Source organism: Lagenorhynchus albirostris, chromosome 2 (assembly GCF_949774975.1).
Source record: "Lagenorhynchus albirostris chromosome 2, mLagAlb1.1, whole genome shotgun sequence".
NCBI lineage: Eukaryota > Metazoa > Chordata > Mammalia > Artiodactyla > Delphinidae > Lagenorhynchus > Lagenorhynchus albirostris.
This window is the reverse complement of record NC_083096.1, coordinates 26,311,488-26,332,286: the sequence shown is the minus strand read 5'-3', so window position 1 is coordinate 26,332,286 and position 20,799 is coordinate 26,311,488. Positions and strand designations below refer to the sequence as shown.

General features: G+C 37.9%; 1 protein-coding gene across 1 annotated transcript in view; it reads left to right on the top strand.

Moving 5' to 3' along the window:
• CATSPERE (catsper channel auxiliary subunit epsilon) overlaps positions 1-20,799 on the top strand; it is a 241,170-nt gene that overhangs the window by 219,198 nt on the left and 1,173 nt on the right. Inside the window, exons 20-21 of the mRNA XM_060142069.1 lie at positions 3,374-3,531; positions 15,109-15,162. Coding sequence (XP_059998052.1) covers positions 3,374-3,531; positions 15,109-15,162 — 212 coding nt within the window. The remainder of the gene's footprint in view (positions 1-3,373; positions 3,532-15,108; positions 15,163-20,799) is intronic.

Here is a 20,799-nt window from a genome sequence, read left to right as displayed (position 1 = left end):
GAGGGTAAATGTAAGTGACCCTCTTACACAGAATCTCACAAAGGGCACCCAAATGTTATAAGATATGACAAAATAACATACTCCTAGGAAGGAATGAGCTACCTGATAATTAACAGTCATGGAGATTGCCTCAATCGGTATGATACAGTGCAGTAGTTCTCAAATTTTAGAATCACCTCGAGGTGACATCAGAATCACCTAGAGGACTTGCTAAAACAGATCTCTGGGTCCTACCTCCAAAGTTTCTGATTCATTAGATCTGGGGCTAAGCCCCCGAATTTGCATTTCTAACAAGTTCCCAGGTGATGCTGATACTGCTGATCTGGGGACCACATTTAAGAAACATTGAAGTAGTGGCTTACATTCTATAAAGATTCTGGAGTGCCCACACCAGGCCCTAAGTGTTCAGTTCTACCATATGAGAGACAAAAAGCTCACAACTAAAAGGGTGGATTCAGTCTGGAGTCTGAATATAGTAGAAGGCAGGTACCTGCAAAGACTATTTATGTCCTAGTGAGTAAGGCTATGCTTACTGAAGAGTGTCACTGTATATTTATTCAACATGGCAGTCAGAGGTGCTCTCTTCCTGAAACATATACCTGAAATGAAATAGCCTTCCAATTGCTACATAGTCCTGATTCTACAAGGATGAATGACACTTGCATAAAAATCTGCGAAGTAGCTCTAGAGACTGTAAATTCTCAAAAGAAAATCTGAAGGACTCATAAACAAAAGTGGCATTTTCACAGGTTCTTCCAACTTAATGTTGGAGTTTGAGAAGGAAAGGGAGAATGTGGGTTATGAATGGCTGGCTACATACTTATAACTCAGGATGTGAGTTGAGTTTCTGGACATGACTGACATAGTAATCTGAGATGTCCTTGGCTAAAGATGAATTGTATTTCTCTTTCTGACTTACTTCACCCTGTATGACAGACTCTAAGTCCATCCACCTCACTACAAATAACTCAATTTTGTTTCTTTTTATGGCTAAGTAGTATTCCATTGTATATATGTGCCACATCTTCTTTATCCATTCATCTGTTCATGGACATTTAGGTTGCTTCCATGTCCTGGCTATTGTAATAGAAAAACAAACACCATATGCTAACACATTTATATGGAATCTAAAAAAAAAAATGGTTCTGAAAAACCTAGGGGCAGGACAGGAATAAAGATGCAGACATAAAGAATGGACTTGAGGACATGGAGAGGGAGAAGGGTAAGATGGGACTAAGTGAGAGAGTGGCATGGACATATATGTAAAATAGATAGCTAGTGGGAAGCAGCCACATAGCACAGGGAGATCAGCTCAGTGCTTTGTGACCATATAGAGGGATAGGATAGGGAGGGTGGGAGGGAGACACAAGAGGGAGGAGATAAGGGGATATATGTATATGTATAGCTGATTCACTTTGTTATAAAGCAGAAACTAACACACCATTGTAAAGCAATTATACTCCAATAAAGATGTTAAAAAAAAAAAGAATTGTAATTCATGAGGCCAGGGCTGTTGTGTTTTCTTAGAGGCTATATAGCTTGATCAAGTGGGCTTTCAACTTAAAAAGAAAAGGGAAAAACACAATAATTGGAAAAAAAAAAGTCTGTTACTACAATAGGAAATATCAGGCATGACACAAAAATAGGAGCAACAATCAGTGGGAATCATCTTTCACATTAGGAAATAACTAGGTAGAAAGTTGGAAACAATATAAATATTCCCAGGTGCCTATACACAAAAAATACTTGTAATGATAGAAGATGAATGTGTCCTTATCAGCAATACATTGCTGTGAAGATATGTGTCCAGTTCCTGCACATATTTAGTATGTGCCACATATTCTTTCAATTAAGTTCATGGTTTCATGTATTAACTCACTTGGTAGAACAAGAAGTTCCCAGGCCCGTGTTGGCCTACGAGAAACTCCACCAACAAAAAAATAATGAGAAGAAGACATATCATGTTTTCAAGTTAGGGTACATCAAAAAATGATTGGTTGCCACACGTAGGGGGTGAAATGGGTGGAGGTGGTCAAAACGTACAAACTTACAGTCATAAAATGTCATCGGCATGCAATGTACAGCATGGTGACTGTAGTTAATAATACAGTATTGTATGTTTGAAAGTTGCTAAGAGAGCAGATCTTAGAAGTTCCCATCATAAGAAAAAAAATGTAACTATGTATGGTGATAGATGTTAACTAGACATATTGTGGTTATCATTTCACACTATATGCAAATATTGAATTATTACATTGTATACCTGAAATTAATATAATGTTATAGGTCAATTATATCTCAAAAATAAATAAACAAGTACTTACATACAAATAAAGGTAGAAACGAATTTTTTGATGTTCAAAAGAAAAAAATAATAATGATGAGTCTCTTACTTGTTTTTCATTAATGTATACCTAACATATTGCTTTATAAATGTTCCAGAGAGTGCAGTAGTAGAAAGGTAGACAAAGGGGAGAAATAATAGTAAATGCAATAAAGGAGAGAGATAGAAGAATTATTTTGCAATTTATCAAGACATACAGTAACACTTCATGAAATTGTAAAAAATCATTAAGAGTTTTAGGGATGGGACTTATAATTAAAATATAATTATGGAATGATTCACCTATGTAAAAGAAAATGACCTGTTAAGAAGGAAAGTAGAGGAATTTTCAGTGTGAAGGCAATATTCACCTTCAAAAAAAATTTTCAAACAGGATGGTAAATACTGGAGTATATATAAATAAAGGTAAAATGAGAGAGCTATAGAAGGGACTTCTATGTATACCAGATCACATAGCCAAATAAGGGAACTATATGAACTGTCCTGATTATCTCCAAAACCAAGTAGAGTTAAGAAAGAATACAATATCTGCATACTGAAAAATGTCAAAATGTAGGGAGAATATGAAGGAAAGAACAAGAAATAAATACCACTGGAACAGGAGATAAATAAATGAGACCCACAGAGAGACAGTAGTGGTAATAGGGATAAATAAAAGTCTTAGGAGAAGATTTGACTACTGTATCCATACCTTATGATCAAAATAGTGTCTGTGCCAAATTAAGCATCCTTGAAGGATTTTGTGGTTTTCAATTTAGGGAAATTAAATGCTTACAGATTCTCAACACCCTAATGTATTATTGTTTGCAAATAAATAAACACAGCATTTTCTTTCACTAAGCTTCACTTTTTATCAAACTTGAACCCAAGATAGCCTCTAAAAATACTATACTACACTAAAATGATAGAAGAGATAGGAATAACTATTATATCTCTAAATAATTTTCCAAAATAAATATATGAGTATATAATTTTGTATATTAAAGTCAGCTAATGACCTAAAGGTTTTTGTCTTTGTTTTCTACTCAGAACTATAAGCACTGTTTTTCTTATGCTATTGGAAAACCAGGAGACTTAAATCAACCATATGAGATTATCAACAAGTCTAACCGTAACCATTTAGTTTGGCCCTTGGACCATTCCGGAATGTATGTGTTTCGTGTGAAGATCCTGGATCCAAACTATAGGTGAATATAAATGTTCCATTATAATAGTTTCCGCCTTAGTTCCTAAAAATTAAATTTTTATTTTCTTGATTTAATTTGATACCACCCAGCTATCCAATTAAAGGCATACCTCATTTTATTATGCCTCACTTTATTGTGCTTCAATTTACAAACTGAAGGTTTGTAGCAACCCTTTGTCAAGCAGGTTTGTCAGAGCCGTTTTTCTAACAGCATTTGCTCAACTTCATGTCTCTGTGTCACATTTTAGTAATTCTTGCACTATTTCAAACCCTCCACCAGCAAAAAGATTATGATTTGTTGAAGGCTCTGGTGATGGTTAGCATTTTTTGAGAAATAAAGTATTTTTTAATTAAGGTATGCACAGTCTTTTTTTTAGACATAATGCTATTGCACACTTAATAGACTACAGTATAGTGTAAAAATAACTTTTACACCCACTGGGAAAGCAAAAAGTTTGTGTGACTCACTTTACTGCAGTATTCATTTTATTGCGGTGGTTTGAAACTGAACCCACATCTCCAAGGTATGCCTGTCATATTTGTTTTTTCATTTTGGAGCAATCCTGTTAAACATTCTATGGGAGTGGGAGATAAGATTTCATGTTAAACATTAATTAAATTAATCGATTCACAATTACATTCTGAGTACTTTACTATGTTTCATTGCTATGATAGATGCAAATAGAGCATAAGGATAATCTCAGCCTTTAAGATGCTTGTAATTAAACTGGTTGGGGAAGGAGGAGTGGAGGGTACACATAAAACCAAGGGAGGTTAAATCAGAGCAAACACATGATATATTTTTCAAATATAATTATTTGTATTATTGATACGCATAATAATAATTCAGAGATGGGAAAAAAATCAATGCTATCTTGAGCATCAGGAGAAAACTTCCAGAGGACAGGGAGCATTAAGAATTTATATTGCCAGAGAACTAAGGTAGACCCTTCAGATGAAAGAAATCACACTAATAATGGAATGAAGCTGAATATTAACATATTGTCTATGGCTCGTGGACTCATGAAAGAAAGTGGAAAATACCTTGAGTGAGGAAGGTAAAAAACAAAGGGTGCAGACTAATTCGAGGCAATTCATAATGTTGAATTCAATTTCAAACCATGTCCTAGAGAGCCTCTTTAGTATCTTTACTAGGGGAGTGTTGTGATGAGAGTATAGTTCTAGGAAAATTAGCCTGAAAATAGAATCTTATAAAAGGAAAATAAATTGCAGATAAATGAGAGGAGTGGAATTAACAAGACAAGGGTCAAAGGAAGTCCTGTTGGCAGGAGGAGTGGAAAGAAAGGAAAAAGTCTAATAAATATTTATCAGGAAAAGAGATATTATATTGATCTAGTGTGGCAAATGAAGGAAAAGAAGGAACTGATATGGTCTCAAGTTTTCTAGACTAGGTGATTAAAAATTATGGTATTTTCTTTGACCACAGTAGACACTGAGGTGGTTTTTCTTTGAGGTCTTTCTTTTTCTAAGAGTTCTGACTTTGCATTTGAGAGGACAATGACATATCTGAGTGAAGATGTCCTATAAACAGTTAAAAATTTTAATTTGGGCCTTGAGTTGGAGGGAATAGCTGATGATAAAGAGTTTTGAAAACACAAACGTGGGCATCTTCTATAGTGACTCCATGAGCACACATAAGTTAACTGACTTATGAGAAGAAAAGAGCTTTTAGGAGATACCCACAGTGAAGGAATTGAGGGTGATGAGAAAAGGAGCTGAGCAGAAAACTCCTCAAATAAAAGAAAAAATGAAGAGAAAGAAAAGTTCCATATTACCCAAGCAATCTACAGATTCAAAGCAATCCCTATCAAAATTCCAATGATATTTTTCACAGAAATAGAACAAACTATCCTGAAATGTGTATGGAACTGCAAAAGACCCCAAAAAGCCAAAGCAGTCTTAAGAAAGAAGATCAAAGTTGGAAGCGTCACACTCCCTGATTCCAAACTATATTGCAAAGCTGCAGTAATCAAAACAGTATGGTACTGACATAAAAACAGACACATAGATCAATGGAACAAAATAGAAATCCCTGGAAAGAAACTCACACATATACAGTCACTTAATTTATGACAAAAGAGCCAAGAATATATAGTAGGGAAAGGACAGTCTCTTCAAAAATAGTGTTAGGAAAATTGGACAGCCACCTGTGAAAGATTGATACTGGACCACTATCTAACACCATACAAAAAATTAACCCAAATGGATTAAAAACTTGAACATAAGCCCTGAAACCATAAAATTCCTAGAAGAAAACATAGGTGGTAAGCTCCCTGATGTCAGTCTTTGCAGCAATTTGTTTTTATTTGACACCAAAAGCAAAGGCAACAAAATCAAAAATAAACACATGGGACTACATCAAGCTAAAAAGCTCTACACAGCAAAGCAAACCATCAACAAAATGAAAAGGCAACCTACAGAATGGGAGAAAATATTTACAAATCATATGGCTGATAACGGGTTAATATCTAAACATATAAAGAACTCATACTACTCAATAGCAAAAAACAAAAACAAAAAAAAAAACACAAAACAATTTAAAAATGGGCCAAGGACCTGATTAGACATTTTTCCAAAGAAGACATACATGAAATGGGTACATAAAAGGGTGCCCAACATCAGTAATCATCAGAGAAATACAACTCAAAACCACCTGTTGGAATGGCTGTTATCAAAAAGACAAGAGATAAGTGTTGATGAGGATGTGAAGAAAAGGGAACACTTGTGCACTGTTGGTGGGAATGTAAATTTATGCAGCTACTATGGAAAACAGTATGGAGGTTCCCCAAAATATTAAAAATAGAACTACCATATGATCCAACTATTCCAACCCTACATATTTATCTAAAGAAAACAAAAACACTAACTTAAAAAGATATATATACCCGCATGTTCATTGCAGCATTATTTACAATTGCCAGTATATGGAGATAACATAAGTGTCCAAGGATGGATGAATGGACAAAGAAAATGTGGTATGGAATATTATCTGGCCATAAAAAGAAGGAAATCTTACCACTTGAGATAATGTTGATGGACCTTGAGAACATTATGCTAGAGAGTCTACTTTGATTTGAGTCCTAATTTTGCCACTAGTAACATCTAGTCTTAAGCAAATTATTTGGTCTCTTTGAGCTTATTTATCTGTGAAATGAGTCAGTAATAGCTATCTTATAGTATCCTGAGGATTAAATGAAGAACCTGGGTAAAAATCCCTAACTTTGCTGGGCACATAGCAAGGACTCAATAAAACTAAGTTCTTTTCCTGTCTCTTCTCCCACACGAAGATAGGTGAAATCATATTATTAATGTTTATTTAGTTACATCCTGTCTCATTCCAAGCAATATGCTAAATTACGAGAGATAAAATACCTAGGGATAAACCTACCTAAGGAGGCAAAAGACCTGTACTCTCAAAACTATAAGATACTGATGAAAGAAATCAAAGATGATACAAACAGATAGATATAGTGGGTTCTTGGATTGGAAGAGTCAATATTGTCAAAATGACTATACTACCCAAGACAATCTACAGATTCAAAGCAATCCCTATCAAATTATCAATGGTATGTTTAACAGAATTAGAACAAAAAATTTTACAATTTGTGTGGAAACATAAAAGATCCGGATTAGCCAAAGCAATATTGAGAAAGAAAAATGGAGCTGGCAGAATCAGGCTCCCTGACTTCAGACTATACTACAAAGCTACAGTAATCAAGACAGTACGGTACTGGCGCACAAAAAGAGAAATATAGATCAGTGGAAAAGGATAGAAAGCCCAGAGGTAAACCAACACACCTATGGTCAACTAATCTATGACAAAGGAGGCAAGAATATACAATGGAAAAAAGACAGTCTCTTCAATAAGTGGTGCTGGGAAAACTGGATAGTTACATGTAAAATAATGAAATTAGAACATTCTTTAACACCATACACAAAAATAAACCCAAAATAGATTAAAGAACTAAATGTAAGACTGGATACTGTAAAACTCCCAGAAGAAAACAGGAAGGGAGATTGGTTCGAGATGGCGGAGTAAAAGGATGTGCTCTCACTCCCTCTTGCAAGAGCACTGGAATCACAACTAACTGATGAACAATCATCAACAGGAAGACACTGGAACTCACCAGAAAAGATATCCTACATCCAAAGACAAAGGAGAAGCCACAATGAGATGGTAGGAGGGGCGCAATCACAATAAAATAAAATCCCATAACTGCTGGGTGGGTGACTCACAAACTGGAGAACATTCATACCACAGAAGTCCACCCACTGGAGTGAAGGTTCTGAGGCCCACGTCAGGCTTCCCAACCTGGGGGTTCCGGCAACAGGAGGAGGAATTCCTAGAGACCCAGACTTTGAAGCCTAGTGGGATTTGATTGCAGGACTTTGACAGGACAGGGGGAAACAGAGACTCCACTCTTGGAGGGCACACACAGAGTAGTGTGCACATCAGGACCCAGGGAAGGAGCAGTGACCCCATAGGAGACTGAGCCAGACCACCTGCTAGTGTTGGATGGTCTCCTGAATAGGTAGGGGGGTGGCTGTGTCTCACCATGAGGACAAGGACACTGGCAGCAGAAGTTCTGGGAAGTACTCCTTGGAGTGAGCCCTTCCAGATCCACCATTAGCCCCACCAAAGAGTCCGGATAAGCTCCAGTGTTGGGTTGCCTCAGGCCAAACAACAAACAGGGAGGGAACCCAGCCCCACCCATCAGCAGACAAGCAGATTAAAGTTTTACTGAGCTCTGCCCACCAGAGCAACATGCAGCTCTACCCACCACCAGTCCCTTCCATCAGGAAACTTGCACAAACCTCTTAGATAGCCTCATCCACCAGAGTGCAGACAGCAGAAGCAAGGAGAACTAGAATCCGGCAGCCCAAGGAACAAAAACCACATTCACAGAAAGATAGACAAGATGAAAAGGCAGAGAGCTATGTATCAGATGAAGGAGCAAGATAAAACCACAGAAAAACAACTAAATGAAGTGGAGATAGGCAACCTTCCAGAAAAAAAATTCAGAATAATGAGAGTGAAGATGATCCAGGACCTTGGAAAAAGAATGGAGGCAAAGATCGAGACGATGCAAGAAATGTTTAACAAAGACCTAGAAGAATTAAAGAACAAACAAACAGAGATGAACAATACAATAACTGAAATGAAAAATACACTACAAGGAATCAATAGCAGAATAACTGAGGCAGAAGAACGGACAAGTGACCTGGAAGACAGAATGGTGGAATTCACTGCTGCAGAACAGAATAAAGAAAAAAGAATGAAAAGAAATGAAGACAGCTTAAGAGACATCTGGGACATTAAACGCAACAACATTCGCATTATAGGGGTCCCAGAAGGAGAAGAGAGAGAGAAAGGACCTGAGAAAATATTTGAAGTGATTATAGTCGAAAACTTCCCTAACATGGGAAAGGAAATAGCCACCCAAGTCCAGGAAGTGCAGAGAGTCCAATACAGGATAAACCCAGGAGAAACACCCCAAGGCACATAGTAATCAAATTGGCAAAAATTAAAGACAAAGAAAAATTATTGAAAGCAGCAAGGGAAAAACAACAAATAACATACAAGGGAACTCCCATATGGTTAGCGGATTTCTCGGCAGAAACTCTACAAACCAGAAGGGGGTGGCATGACATATTTAAAGTGATGAAAGGGAAGAACCTACAACCAAGATTACTCTACCCGGCAAGGATCTCATTCAGATTTGATGGAGAAATCAAAAGCTTTACAGACAAGCAAAAGCTAAGAGAATTCAGCAACACCAAACAAACTCTACAAAAAATGCTAAAGGAACTTCTCTAAGTGAGAAACACAAGAGAAGATAAGGGCCTACAAAAGCAAACCCAAAACAATTAAGAAAATGGTCATAGGAACATACATATCGATAATTACCTTAAACGTGAATGGATTACATGCTCCAACCAAAAACACAGGTTTGCTGAATGGATACAAAAACAAGACCCATACATATGCTGTCTACAAGAGACCCACTTCAGACCTAGGGACACATACAGACTGAAAGTGAGGGGATGGAAAAAGATATTCCATGCCAATGGAAATCAAAAGAAAGCTGGAGTAGCAATTCTCAAATCAGACAAAATAGACTTTAAAATAAAGACTATTACAGGAGACATAGAAGGACACTACATAATGATCAAGGGATCAATCCAAAAAGAAGATATAACAATTGTAATTATTTATGCACCCAAAAAAGGATCACCTCAATACATAAGGCAAATGCTAACAGCCGTAAAAGTGGAAATCGATAGTAACACAAATATAGTAGGGGAATTTAGCACCCCACTTTCACCAATGGACAGATCATCCAAAATGAAAATAAATCAGGAAACACAAGCTTTAAACCAAACATTAAACAGGATGAACTTAACTGACATTTATAGGGCATTCCATCCCAAAACAACAGAATACACTGTCTTCTTAAGTGCGCACAGAACATTCTCCAGGATAGATCACATCTTGGCACACAAATCAAGCCTCAGTAAATTTAAGAAAATTGAAATCATATCAAGCATCTTTTCTGAAAACATCATCATGAGATTAGAAATCAATTACAGGGAAAAAATGTAAAAAACACAAAAACATGGAGGCTAAACAATAGGTTACTAAAAAGCCAAGAGATCACTGGAGAAATCAAAGAAGAAATCAAAAAATACCTGGAGACAAATGACAATGATCACGTGATGACCCAAAACCTATGGGATGCAGGTTCCTTTACACCTAAAGGAACTAGAGAAAGAAGAACAAATAAAACCCAAAGTCAGCAGAAGGAAAGAAATCATAAAGATCAGAGCAAAAATAAATGAAATAGAAACAAAGAAAACAATAGGAAAGGTCCATAAAACTAAAAGCTGGTTCTTTGAGAAGATAAACAAAATTGATAAACCATTAGCCAGACTCATCAAGAAAAAGAGGGAGAGAACTCAAATCAATAAAATTAGACATGAAAAAGGAGAAGTTACAACAGACACCGCAGAAATACAAAGCATCGTAAGAGACTACTACCAGCAACTCTATGCCAATAAAATGGACAACCTGGAAGAAACGGAAAAATTCTTAGAAAGGTATAACCTTCCAAGACTGAACCAGAAAGAAATAGAAAATATGAACAGACCAATCACAAGTAATGAAATTGAAACTGTGATTAAAAATCTTCCAACAGGGCATCCCTGGTTGAGCAGTGGTTGAGAGTCTGCCTGCTGATGCAGGGGACACGGGTTCGTGCCCCGGTCCAGGAAGTCCCACATGCCACAGAGTGGCTAGGCCCGTGAGCCATGGCTGCTGAGCCTGCGCATCTGGAGCCTGTGCACCACAACGGCAGAGGTCACAACAGTGAGAGGCCCGCGTACCGCAAAAAAAAAAAAAAAACATACTACAAAAAAGAAAATTACAGACCAATATCACTGATGAATATAGATGCAAAAATCCTCAACAAAATACTAGCAAACAGAATCCAACAACACATTAAAAGGATCATACGCCATGATCAGGTGGGATTTATCCCAGGGATGCAAGGATTCTTCAATATTTGTAAATCAATCAATGTGATACACCATATTAACAAATTGAAGAAGAAAAACCATATGATCATCCCGATAGATGCAGAAAAAGCTTTTGACAAAATTCAACACCCATTTATGATAAAAACTCTCCAGAAAATGGGCATAGAGGGAACCTACCTCAACATAATAAAGGCCATATATGACAAACCCACAGCAAACATCATTCTCAATGGTGAAAAACTGAAAGCATTTCCTCTAAGATCTGGAACAAGGCAAGGATGTCCACTCTCACTACTATTATTCAATATTGTTTAGGAAGTCCTAGCCATGGCAATCAGAGAAGAAAAAGAAATAAAAGGAATACAAATTGGAAAAGAAGTAAAACTGTCACTGTTTGCAGATGACATGATACTATACATGGAGAATCCTAAAGATGCCACCAGAAAAGTACTAGAGCTAATCAATGAATTTGGTAAAGTAGCAGGATACAAAATTAATGCACAGAAATCTCTTGCACTCTTATACACTAATGATGAAAAATCTGAAAGAGAAATTAAGGAAACACTCGCATTTACCATTGTAACAAAAAAAATAAAATACCTAGGAATAAACCGACTAGGGAGACAAAAGACCTATATGCAGAAAACTGTAAGACACTGATGAAAGAAATTAAAGATGATACAAACAGATGGAGAGATATACCATGTTCTTGGATTGGAAAAATCAATATTGTGAAAATGACTCTACTACCCAAAGCAATCTACAGATTCAATGCAATCCCTATCAAATTACAGTGGCATTTTCTACAGAACTAGAACAAAAAATCTTAAAATTTGTGTGAGACACAAACGACCCCGAATAGCCAAAGCAGTCTTGAGGGAAGAAAACCGAGCTGGAGGACTCAGACTCCCTGACTTCCAACTATACTACAAAGCTACAGTCATCAAGACAGTATGGTACTGGCACAAAAACAGAAATATAGATCAATGGAACAGGATAGAAAGCCCAGAGATAAACCCACACACCTATGGTCAACTAATCTATGACAAAGGAGGCAAGGATATACAATAGAGAAAAGACAGTCTCTTCAATAAGTGGTGCTGGGAAAACTGGACATCTACATGTAAAAGAATGAAATTAGAACACTCCCTAACACCATACACAAAAATAAAATCAAAATAGATTAAAGACCTAAATGTAAGACAAGATACTATAAAACTCTTAGAGGAAAACATAGGAAGAACACTCTTTGACGTAAATCACAGCAAGATCTTTTTTGATCCACCTCCTGAAGTAATGGAAATAAAAACAAAAATAAACAAACGGGACCTAATGAAATGTACAAGCTTTTGCAAAGCAAAGGTAACTACAAACAAGACAAAAAAACAACCCTCAGAATGGGAGAAAATATTTGCAAATGAATCAATGGACAAAGGATTAATCTCCAAAATATATAAACAGATCATGCAGCTCAATATTAAAAAAACAAACAACCCAATCAAAAAATGTTAAAAAAAATAGCCAGAAGACCTAAATAGACATTTCTCCAAAGAAGACATACAGATGGCCAAGAGGCATATGAAAAGCTGCTCAACATCACTGATTATTAGAGAAATGCAAATCAAAACTACAATGAGGTATCACCTCACACCAGTTAGAATGGGTATCATCAGAAAATCTACAAACAACAAATGCTGGAGAGGGTGTGGAGAAAAGGGAACCCTCTTGCAATGTTGGTGGGAATGTAAATTGATACAGCCACTATGGAGAACAGTATGGAGGTTCCTTAAACAACTGAAAATAGAATTACCATATGACCCAGCAATCCCACTACTGGGCATATACCTAGAGAAAACCATAATTCAAAAAGACACATGCACCCCAATATTCATTGCCACACTATGTACAATAGCCAGGTCATGCAAACAACCTAAATGCCCATCAACAGAAGAATGGATAAAGAAGATGTGGTACATATATACAATGGAATATTACTCAGTCATAAAAGGAACAAAATTAGGCCATTTGTAGAGATGTGGATGCATCTAGAGACTGTCATACAGAGTGAAGAAAGTCAGAAAGAGAAAAACAAATATCGTATATTAACACATATATGTGGAACCTAGAAAAATGGTACAGATCAACTGGTTTGCAGGGCAGAAATTGAGACACAGATGTAGAGAACAAACATATGGACACGAAGGGGGGAAAGCCACGGTGGTGGGGGTGGGATGAACTGGGAGATTGGGATTGACATGTATACACTGATGTGTATAAAATGGATAACTAATAAGAACCTGCTATATAAAAAAATAAATAAAATTCAAAAAAAAAGAAAACATAGGCAGAACACTCTTTGACATAAATCACAGCAATATGTTTTTGGATCATCTCCTAGAATAATAGAAATAAAAACAAAAATAAGCAAATGGGGCCTACTTAAACTTAACAGCTTTTGCATAGCAAAAGAAACCATAGACGAAATGAAAAGACAACTTACAGACTGGGAGAAAATACCTGCAAACAATGCTACCAACAAGGCATTAATTTCCAAAGTATACAAACAGCTCATATAGTTCAATATCAAAAAACAACCCAATCAAAAAATGAGCAGAAGATCTCAATAGACATTTCTCCACGAAGACATAAAGATGGTGAATAGGCATGTGAAAAAAATGTTCAACATCACTAATTATCAGAGAAATGCGAATCAAAACTACACTGATGTATCACCTCACGTTGGTTAGAATGGCCATCATCAAAAAGTCTACAAATAACAATGCTGGAGAGGGTGTGGAGAAAAGGGAACCCTCTTGCACTGTTGGTGAGAATGTAAATTGGTAGAGCCACTATGGAGAACAGTATGGAGGTTTCTTTAAAAACTAAAAATAGAGTTACCATATGATCAAGGGATCCCACTCGGGGGCATATCTGGAGAAAACTGTAATTTGGAAAGACACATGTGCCCTAATCGCACTGCAGCACTATTTAAAATAGCCAAGACATGGAAGCAACTTAAATGTTCATTGACAGATGAATGGAAAAAGATGTTATATCCATTTGCAGCAACATGGATGGACCTAGAGATTATCATACTAAGTGAAGTAAGCCAGACAGAGAAAGAAAAATACCATATTGATACCACTTATATGTGAAATCAAAAAAAAAAGGAAAGAAAGAAAAGATAAATATGAACATATTTACAACATAGAAATAGACTCACAGACATAGAAAACAAATTTATGGTTACCAAAGGGGAAAGAGCCAGGAGGGATAAATTAAGAGGTTGGGATTAACATATACAGACTACTATATACAAAATAGATAACCAACAACCAACCTATAGTTTAGCACAAGGAAGTATACTAGATATTTTATAATAACCTATAAGGGAAAAGAATCTGAAAAAGAACAGATATACGTATAACTGAATCACTTTGTTTTACACTGAAATTAACACAACCTTGAAAATCAGCTATACTGTACTTCAATTTTAAAAAAAAGACTCAAAAAAAAAGCTAATGAAATTAGTGAAGTTGTCCACTTAACGGAACAAAATTCTTAGCAAGTCTTCTTTGATGTCAGTCTACCAACCATGATTTTGCAGTGAAATTATCAGCAGAACAAAGAAGGGAGTATATATTTAAATATAGTAATTTTCTTAATTATAAAGGCCTTTGACTTATAAATATATCAAATTCTTCGTAGACTAACTAACCAACTTGATAGTTTGTCATATAGATGTGATTTAAATGAAATTACATAATTCATCATTAATAATTCTCATTCCTTACTCTATAGTGGAGATTTTTCTCTGTAAAATGGAAGGTAATGCTCAGTTTGATAAAAATTTCTTTTAGTAATAATAAAATTATTAACTATCTTGAAAGAAAAAATAAAAAAGAAAATGACACCTTAACTAAGATTATACATGATTTGGTTGTTACCATAGAGATGTGCAGGGAGTCTTGTAATACACTGTATTTAATTTAATCTTTAATATTATTTTTCTAATTTGCAGTTTCTGTAACCTCACCACTATATTTGCAATAGAGACCTTTGGAGTGATTCCCAGGTAACGACTGGTGCCTGATCAGTCTTTAATGAGGGAAGTTGTAAAGGATACGGTGGCAGCTAAAAAGGAAACAGATGTCTCCCCTATCTTCCTGGGACACTAATGCTTCTGTCCTACATGTGACATCCTAAAAATTGTATGTATCTACTAAACCAGGGATACAGCAAGTAGGAATTCCTGAAAATTGTTGCTGCAGTTGGGTCGCCTTTTGTTCATCCCCCTCAACAGCCATTGTCTTCCCAATCAAAAGCGTCTTTCAACTCCACCTAAGGGCAGATGGTAGACTGCAGCAGTGGGGACAGGGAGAGGACAGTGGCTGTGCCCCAATGACCCTGAGTCAGCCCTTGACCACTGGCCATCATTCCAATACATACAGGAAATGGGTAGTAAAGGCATTTCCCTGGATTCAGCTTTAGTTTCCTTGGAGAGCAGAGTGAAAAGTCTTAATACAAATGTTGGGATGGCAGATGACTCTGCTTCTCTGTGCTGTGTTTTTATTTTGTTTTGGAAAATGTTAAACAAGAGTGGACCACAAACACTTAAGTTACTTATGGCCCTACTTTAAATATTACTGACTCCTCAGTTTTTTATGCTAATCGGAGGTTAATGGTGTGAATAATCTGCAAATGAGATAAGCCATGCCTGGTTTCTAGGAAACTTTAGGAAACATGCATAGCCTTTCTGCAGCAACTTCTCTTTCTCATTAGATTTGTATGTTTGATTTAGATGAATATTAAGAACATACATCCACCCAAGTATCCACCAACAGAAGGGGGAGTTGGTGAGTTAGGGAGGAGAGGAGGGAGTAAAGGGGCATCTCACCTATTTACCCCAGCTCACCTCCCAGTAGCTGGATTTTTCTTTTTAAACATGCAACTTATTTATTTATTTATTTATTTGGCTGCGTTGAGTCTTCATTGCTGCACGCAGGTTTTTCTCTAGTTGCGGCATGAGGGGGGCTACTCTTCATGTGGTGCACAGGCTTCTCATTGCAGTGGCTTCTCTTGTTGTGGAGCACAGGCTCCAGGTGCACAGGCTTCAGTAGTTGTGGCACGCAGGCTCAGTAGTTGTGGCTCGCGGGCTCTAGGACCTTCCCAGCTTGTTAATTCAACTACACCTGCTACAATTCTTCTTCATCCTCGTTGGGACCTCCACCTCTACTTTCAATCTCTCCTTTTTTACCTCCTATTTCCTTACATTTCAAACAAAGTCTATTATTTCAATAACATTTTCTAGTATTCCCTTACCTTTCTGGAATTTGGCACTCCCTCTGGCAAGCCCCTAACTACCTTCTTTCTTTGTGATTATATCTGAGCAGCCCCGTAAAGAAAGTTACACAACAGGGCAAATTGATCACCAACTTCAAATACATTGCCAACACTACCCGGAAATCCTACTTTCTTCCTCTGGTCAACCAGTGTTTCCACTTTCCATAACAACTGCTTCAGACCTTATCTAATTAGTTTGCTCCTTGGACCTCCTTTCCTTAACAATCATCAAATGAACTTTTTTTTCACCTTTACAGAGAAATTAGAAGCTATCAGACGGGAAATTAGAAGCCATCAGACCTTTATTTCAGATTCCAAACATATAAACCAACTAATATCTAAACCCATTCTCTCCTCTTTCTATCCTTCTACATCCTCTTTAAATATAATTCTTCTACCTATGCCTTGAACCCTATTCCTTCCCACTTTCTAAGGAAAATTCCAAGTCAATTATTCCTTCTCTCTTCTATATATTCAACTTTCCCTCACAACTAGATCCTTCCAATAGGCTTTTTTTTTTTTTTTTTTTTTTTTTTTTTTTTTTTTTTGCGGTACGCAGGCCTCTCACTGTTGTGGCTTCTCCCGTTGCGGAGCACAGGCTCCGGACGCACAGGCTCAGCGGCCATGGCTCACGGGCCCAGCCGCTCCGTGGCATGTGGAATCCTCCCGGACCGGGGCACGAACCCGTGTCCCCTGCATCGGCAGGCGGACTCTCAACCACTGCGCCACCAGGGAAGCCCCCAATAGGCTTTTAATCACCCTCAAGTTTTTTAAGCAAATAAAACAACAACAACTATATCCCCTTCCAGCCACCACCTTTTTGCAAGATCAACTCCTTAAAAGGCTTGTTTACTCTCATACTCCTCATTTCCCTATATTCCATCCCTATTTTGCTAATCCATCCAGCCTGCTTTCTCTGTCATACCTTCACCAGTTACTTCTCATTAGAACAGCTTTGACCTGCACTAAATCTGTTTGGTACTTTTTTATATATTCTGTCTCTCTGTTGAAATTCTCACTTTTCATGCATTGTTCTCCTGACTTCACTGAGCATCTTTATGACCATTATTTTGAACTCTATTAGGTCAATTACTTATCTCCATTTCATTAAGGTCTGTTTCTGAAGTTTTATCTTGTTCTTTTGTTTGGAATGTATTTCTCTGTTGCTTCATTTTCCTAGATTTTCTGTGTTGGTTTCTATGCAATAGATAAAAGAGCCACTTCTCCCAGATGGAACTTAGTGTTCAGCCCAGCCCTAGCTGTCGTTTGTCTTTTAAACCGTTGTGATTGTCCAAGCTGCCTTCTTAGTTCTTAGTGTCTCCCAGTAGTTGAGGGTGTACCAACACCTGTTAGTGTCCCAAAGAGGAGGATCTCAGTCAGAACCTAGATGCAGCCTGGCTGGAAGCTGGACCCTCAAGCAGCAGCTTTTAAAGTATGCATGTAGGCCTCTTTCAGAGAAAGACCAGAAGATTACCTTTCTTTCTCTTCCCTCTGTGCTGAACGCTAAGGGAATAGCCAGTTAAGAACAGTTGTTATAGTCCTGTGGGACTATAACAGGTGTGCTCAGGTGTGTCCCCCTCAGCAGCAGCTGTAGAAACTGGAGCATCAGAAGTATGCACAACATCATTTCAGGGAGATACCAGTGACCTGGGGAGAGGCAGAGGGAGAGCGCAAAGATGGCATCTGCCAGCTTCCCAGTCTCTGCAGAAGATTGCAGTTGGCCCCTAGATGTGTGTTATATTAGGAGACTAAACCTCAGATTTCAGCTTTTTATGCGCAGGCTCAGCGGCCATGGCTCACGGGCCCAGCCGCTCCGCGGCATGTGGGATCTTCCCGGACCGGGGCACGAACCCGTGTCCCCTGCATTGGCAGGCGGACTCTCAACCACTGCACCACCAGGGAAGCCCTCAGCTTTTAAGATAAGCAACTAGGTCTCTTTCATGGAAAGATGGGAGATGGGCATTTCAGTCTGCTGGCTCTGTGCTGAGCGGGGAGTGAGAGAGGGGGTTAGCCACCAAGAGTCCTCAGGATCCCATTTGTTTGCTACAGCCTTGTGGGTCTCATGGATGAAAGCCTAGCTGGCTTTCAGAGCTAGGTGTTTGGGGGTCCCATCCCTCAGGTGGAAGTTTTAAAAGTTGGGGTACTGGGTATTGGATCCAAACTCCTTAGGGAGAAGCTAGGATTTGTGAGTTCCCTCCTCATTGTATGTTGCTCTGCTGGGGCTAGGAGTTTGGGTGAGATTGTGCCTCAGTCTCTCCTAATCGTTTTTATGTGAGTGGGTTTTTCTCATTCACCCAATGTGTAAGAGTTGCTCAGCTAGTTTCTGGATTTCTTTCAGAGGGAGTTGTTCTATATGTAGCTGTAGGATAGGTGTGTCCATGGAAGGAGGTAAGTTCAGGAGGCTCCTTTGTCACCATCTTGAGCTGCAACTGGCCTACACTAAATCTGACAGATAGTTTTCAGTCCACATTTTATTTGAGCTTCCATTAGTGTTGACTGTCCCTTTGGCTGCCATATTGCTCTATAGGTTTTCCTAGCCTTCTGTAGCCATTCTCTCTCTCTCTCTAGTGAAGACAGCCTCAACGTATATCACCAGCCATTAAATGTTGACCTTCCTTAGGGCTCAGTCCTGGTTTTCTAGCTGCTCATTCTGGCAAGTTCATCCATACCCATGATTTCAGTTAATATCTATAAACACACAACTCCCAAATCATATCTCTAGCCCAGTCCAGGGCCATATATCCCACTCTCTACTTAACCTCTTCTCTTAGATATCTCAAAGACTGGTCAAACTGGACATGGCCAAAAATGAACTCATGATCTTACCACCCATTCCCTTACCCCATTATTTGTACCACTGTAAAACTAACTTATCAAGGTAATTGCATTCAGCCCTATGAATTGTCATTGCACAGCTCAAGCAGAATTCATTCACATAGGCTGTAATGTGAATGGTGCCCTCTGGAGTTGAAAAATATGGCGACCCTATTTTCCAATGTTCCCTCACTCAGGAAATAGCACATCAAACTGTACAAGCCAAACACCTAGCAGTCAAAAATGAAAAACAAAAACCTAGGGATCACATTCATTTCTTTCTCTCTCTCTCCTCCAGCTCATCCAGTCACTGCCTCCCATTCATTTAACCTCTTAAATTGCCCTTAAATGAATCCACTTCACCAAACCCATCACCACCACACCACTTTAATCCAAGTTACCATTATCTCTGATCCGAATTACTGCAATAGACTCATAATGCTAATTTTAGTAGCTTAAAACCCTTAAGTTTCTTTCCTTAAAATGGGAACTTCTTAACATGGCCTCCAAGACCTTTTCTGCTCTAGCCCCTACCTATGTCTCCAGTCTCATCTTGCATCATATTCCCCTCATTTTCTCAGCTCCAGACCTATCAACCTTCTTTCAATCCCCAGTCTTCTCCATGCTCTGTCCCATAGCAGGAGCTTTGCACATGCTATTTTCTCTATCTGGAATCTCTTCCTTCCCCTCTTTACCTACTTAACTTTACCAACTCCACTTCTACTTAATTCTTCAAATTTTAGAATAATTTTCTTTTCCCCATGGGGTCATTTCTTGGCCAATTCACCAGGCTAAATCCTGCTATAGTAAGCTTTCATTGCATTGTATACCTCTCCTACTTAGTTTTTATCACAAGTTCAATTTTATATTTATTTTCTCATTATCTGATTAATGATTATGTCCCCACTAAAATGTAAGCTCTCTAAGGATGAAGACCATATCTATTTTTACTCATTATTGTTTTCCCAGCACCTAGCACAGTACTTGGCATATATCAGAGGGTTTATTAAGTTAGTTAATTAATTTCTAAGAAGGAAATGATTCACTAGAGCTAGATTAAGCTTGTATCCACAGAGGAAGAAGGTCAGACTAATGAGACTGGGGAACTGGGGAAAGTGTAATACTGCAAACAAATAAATATGTTTAAAAGGGAGCTAAAAACTAAAGTCAAGTACCAAGACACCAAATAAAAAACAGCACAGTGTTTGGCTTAAGAAATAAACCTACTCTGATGGGAGGAACATGAGGTGAAGAGACAGATGTCTGGATCCCAGCTGAAAGTAGTATCTCATAAGTGTACACACACACACATACCTGGTTGACCCTCATGTACCTCAAATTTGATATGTCCAAAAGTAAACCAACCGTATTCACACATACCCTCTAAAGTGTCCTTCCCTGTGAATTTCCTATGTCAGTGAATGGTGCTACCATCCTCAGAGTTACCTCATCCCCAAATTTAGGAGACATCCTTTATTCTAACGTATTTCTCAAGCCCCACATCTTAACAATCACCAAGATCAATCCAATCTAACTTCTAAATGTATCTTAGATC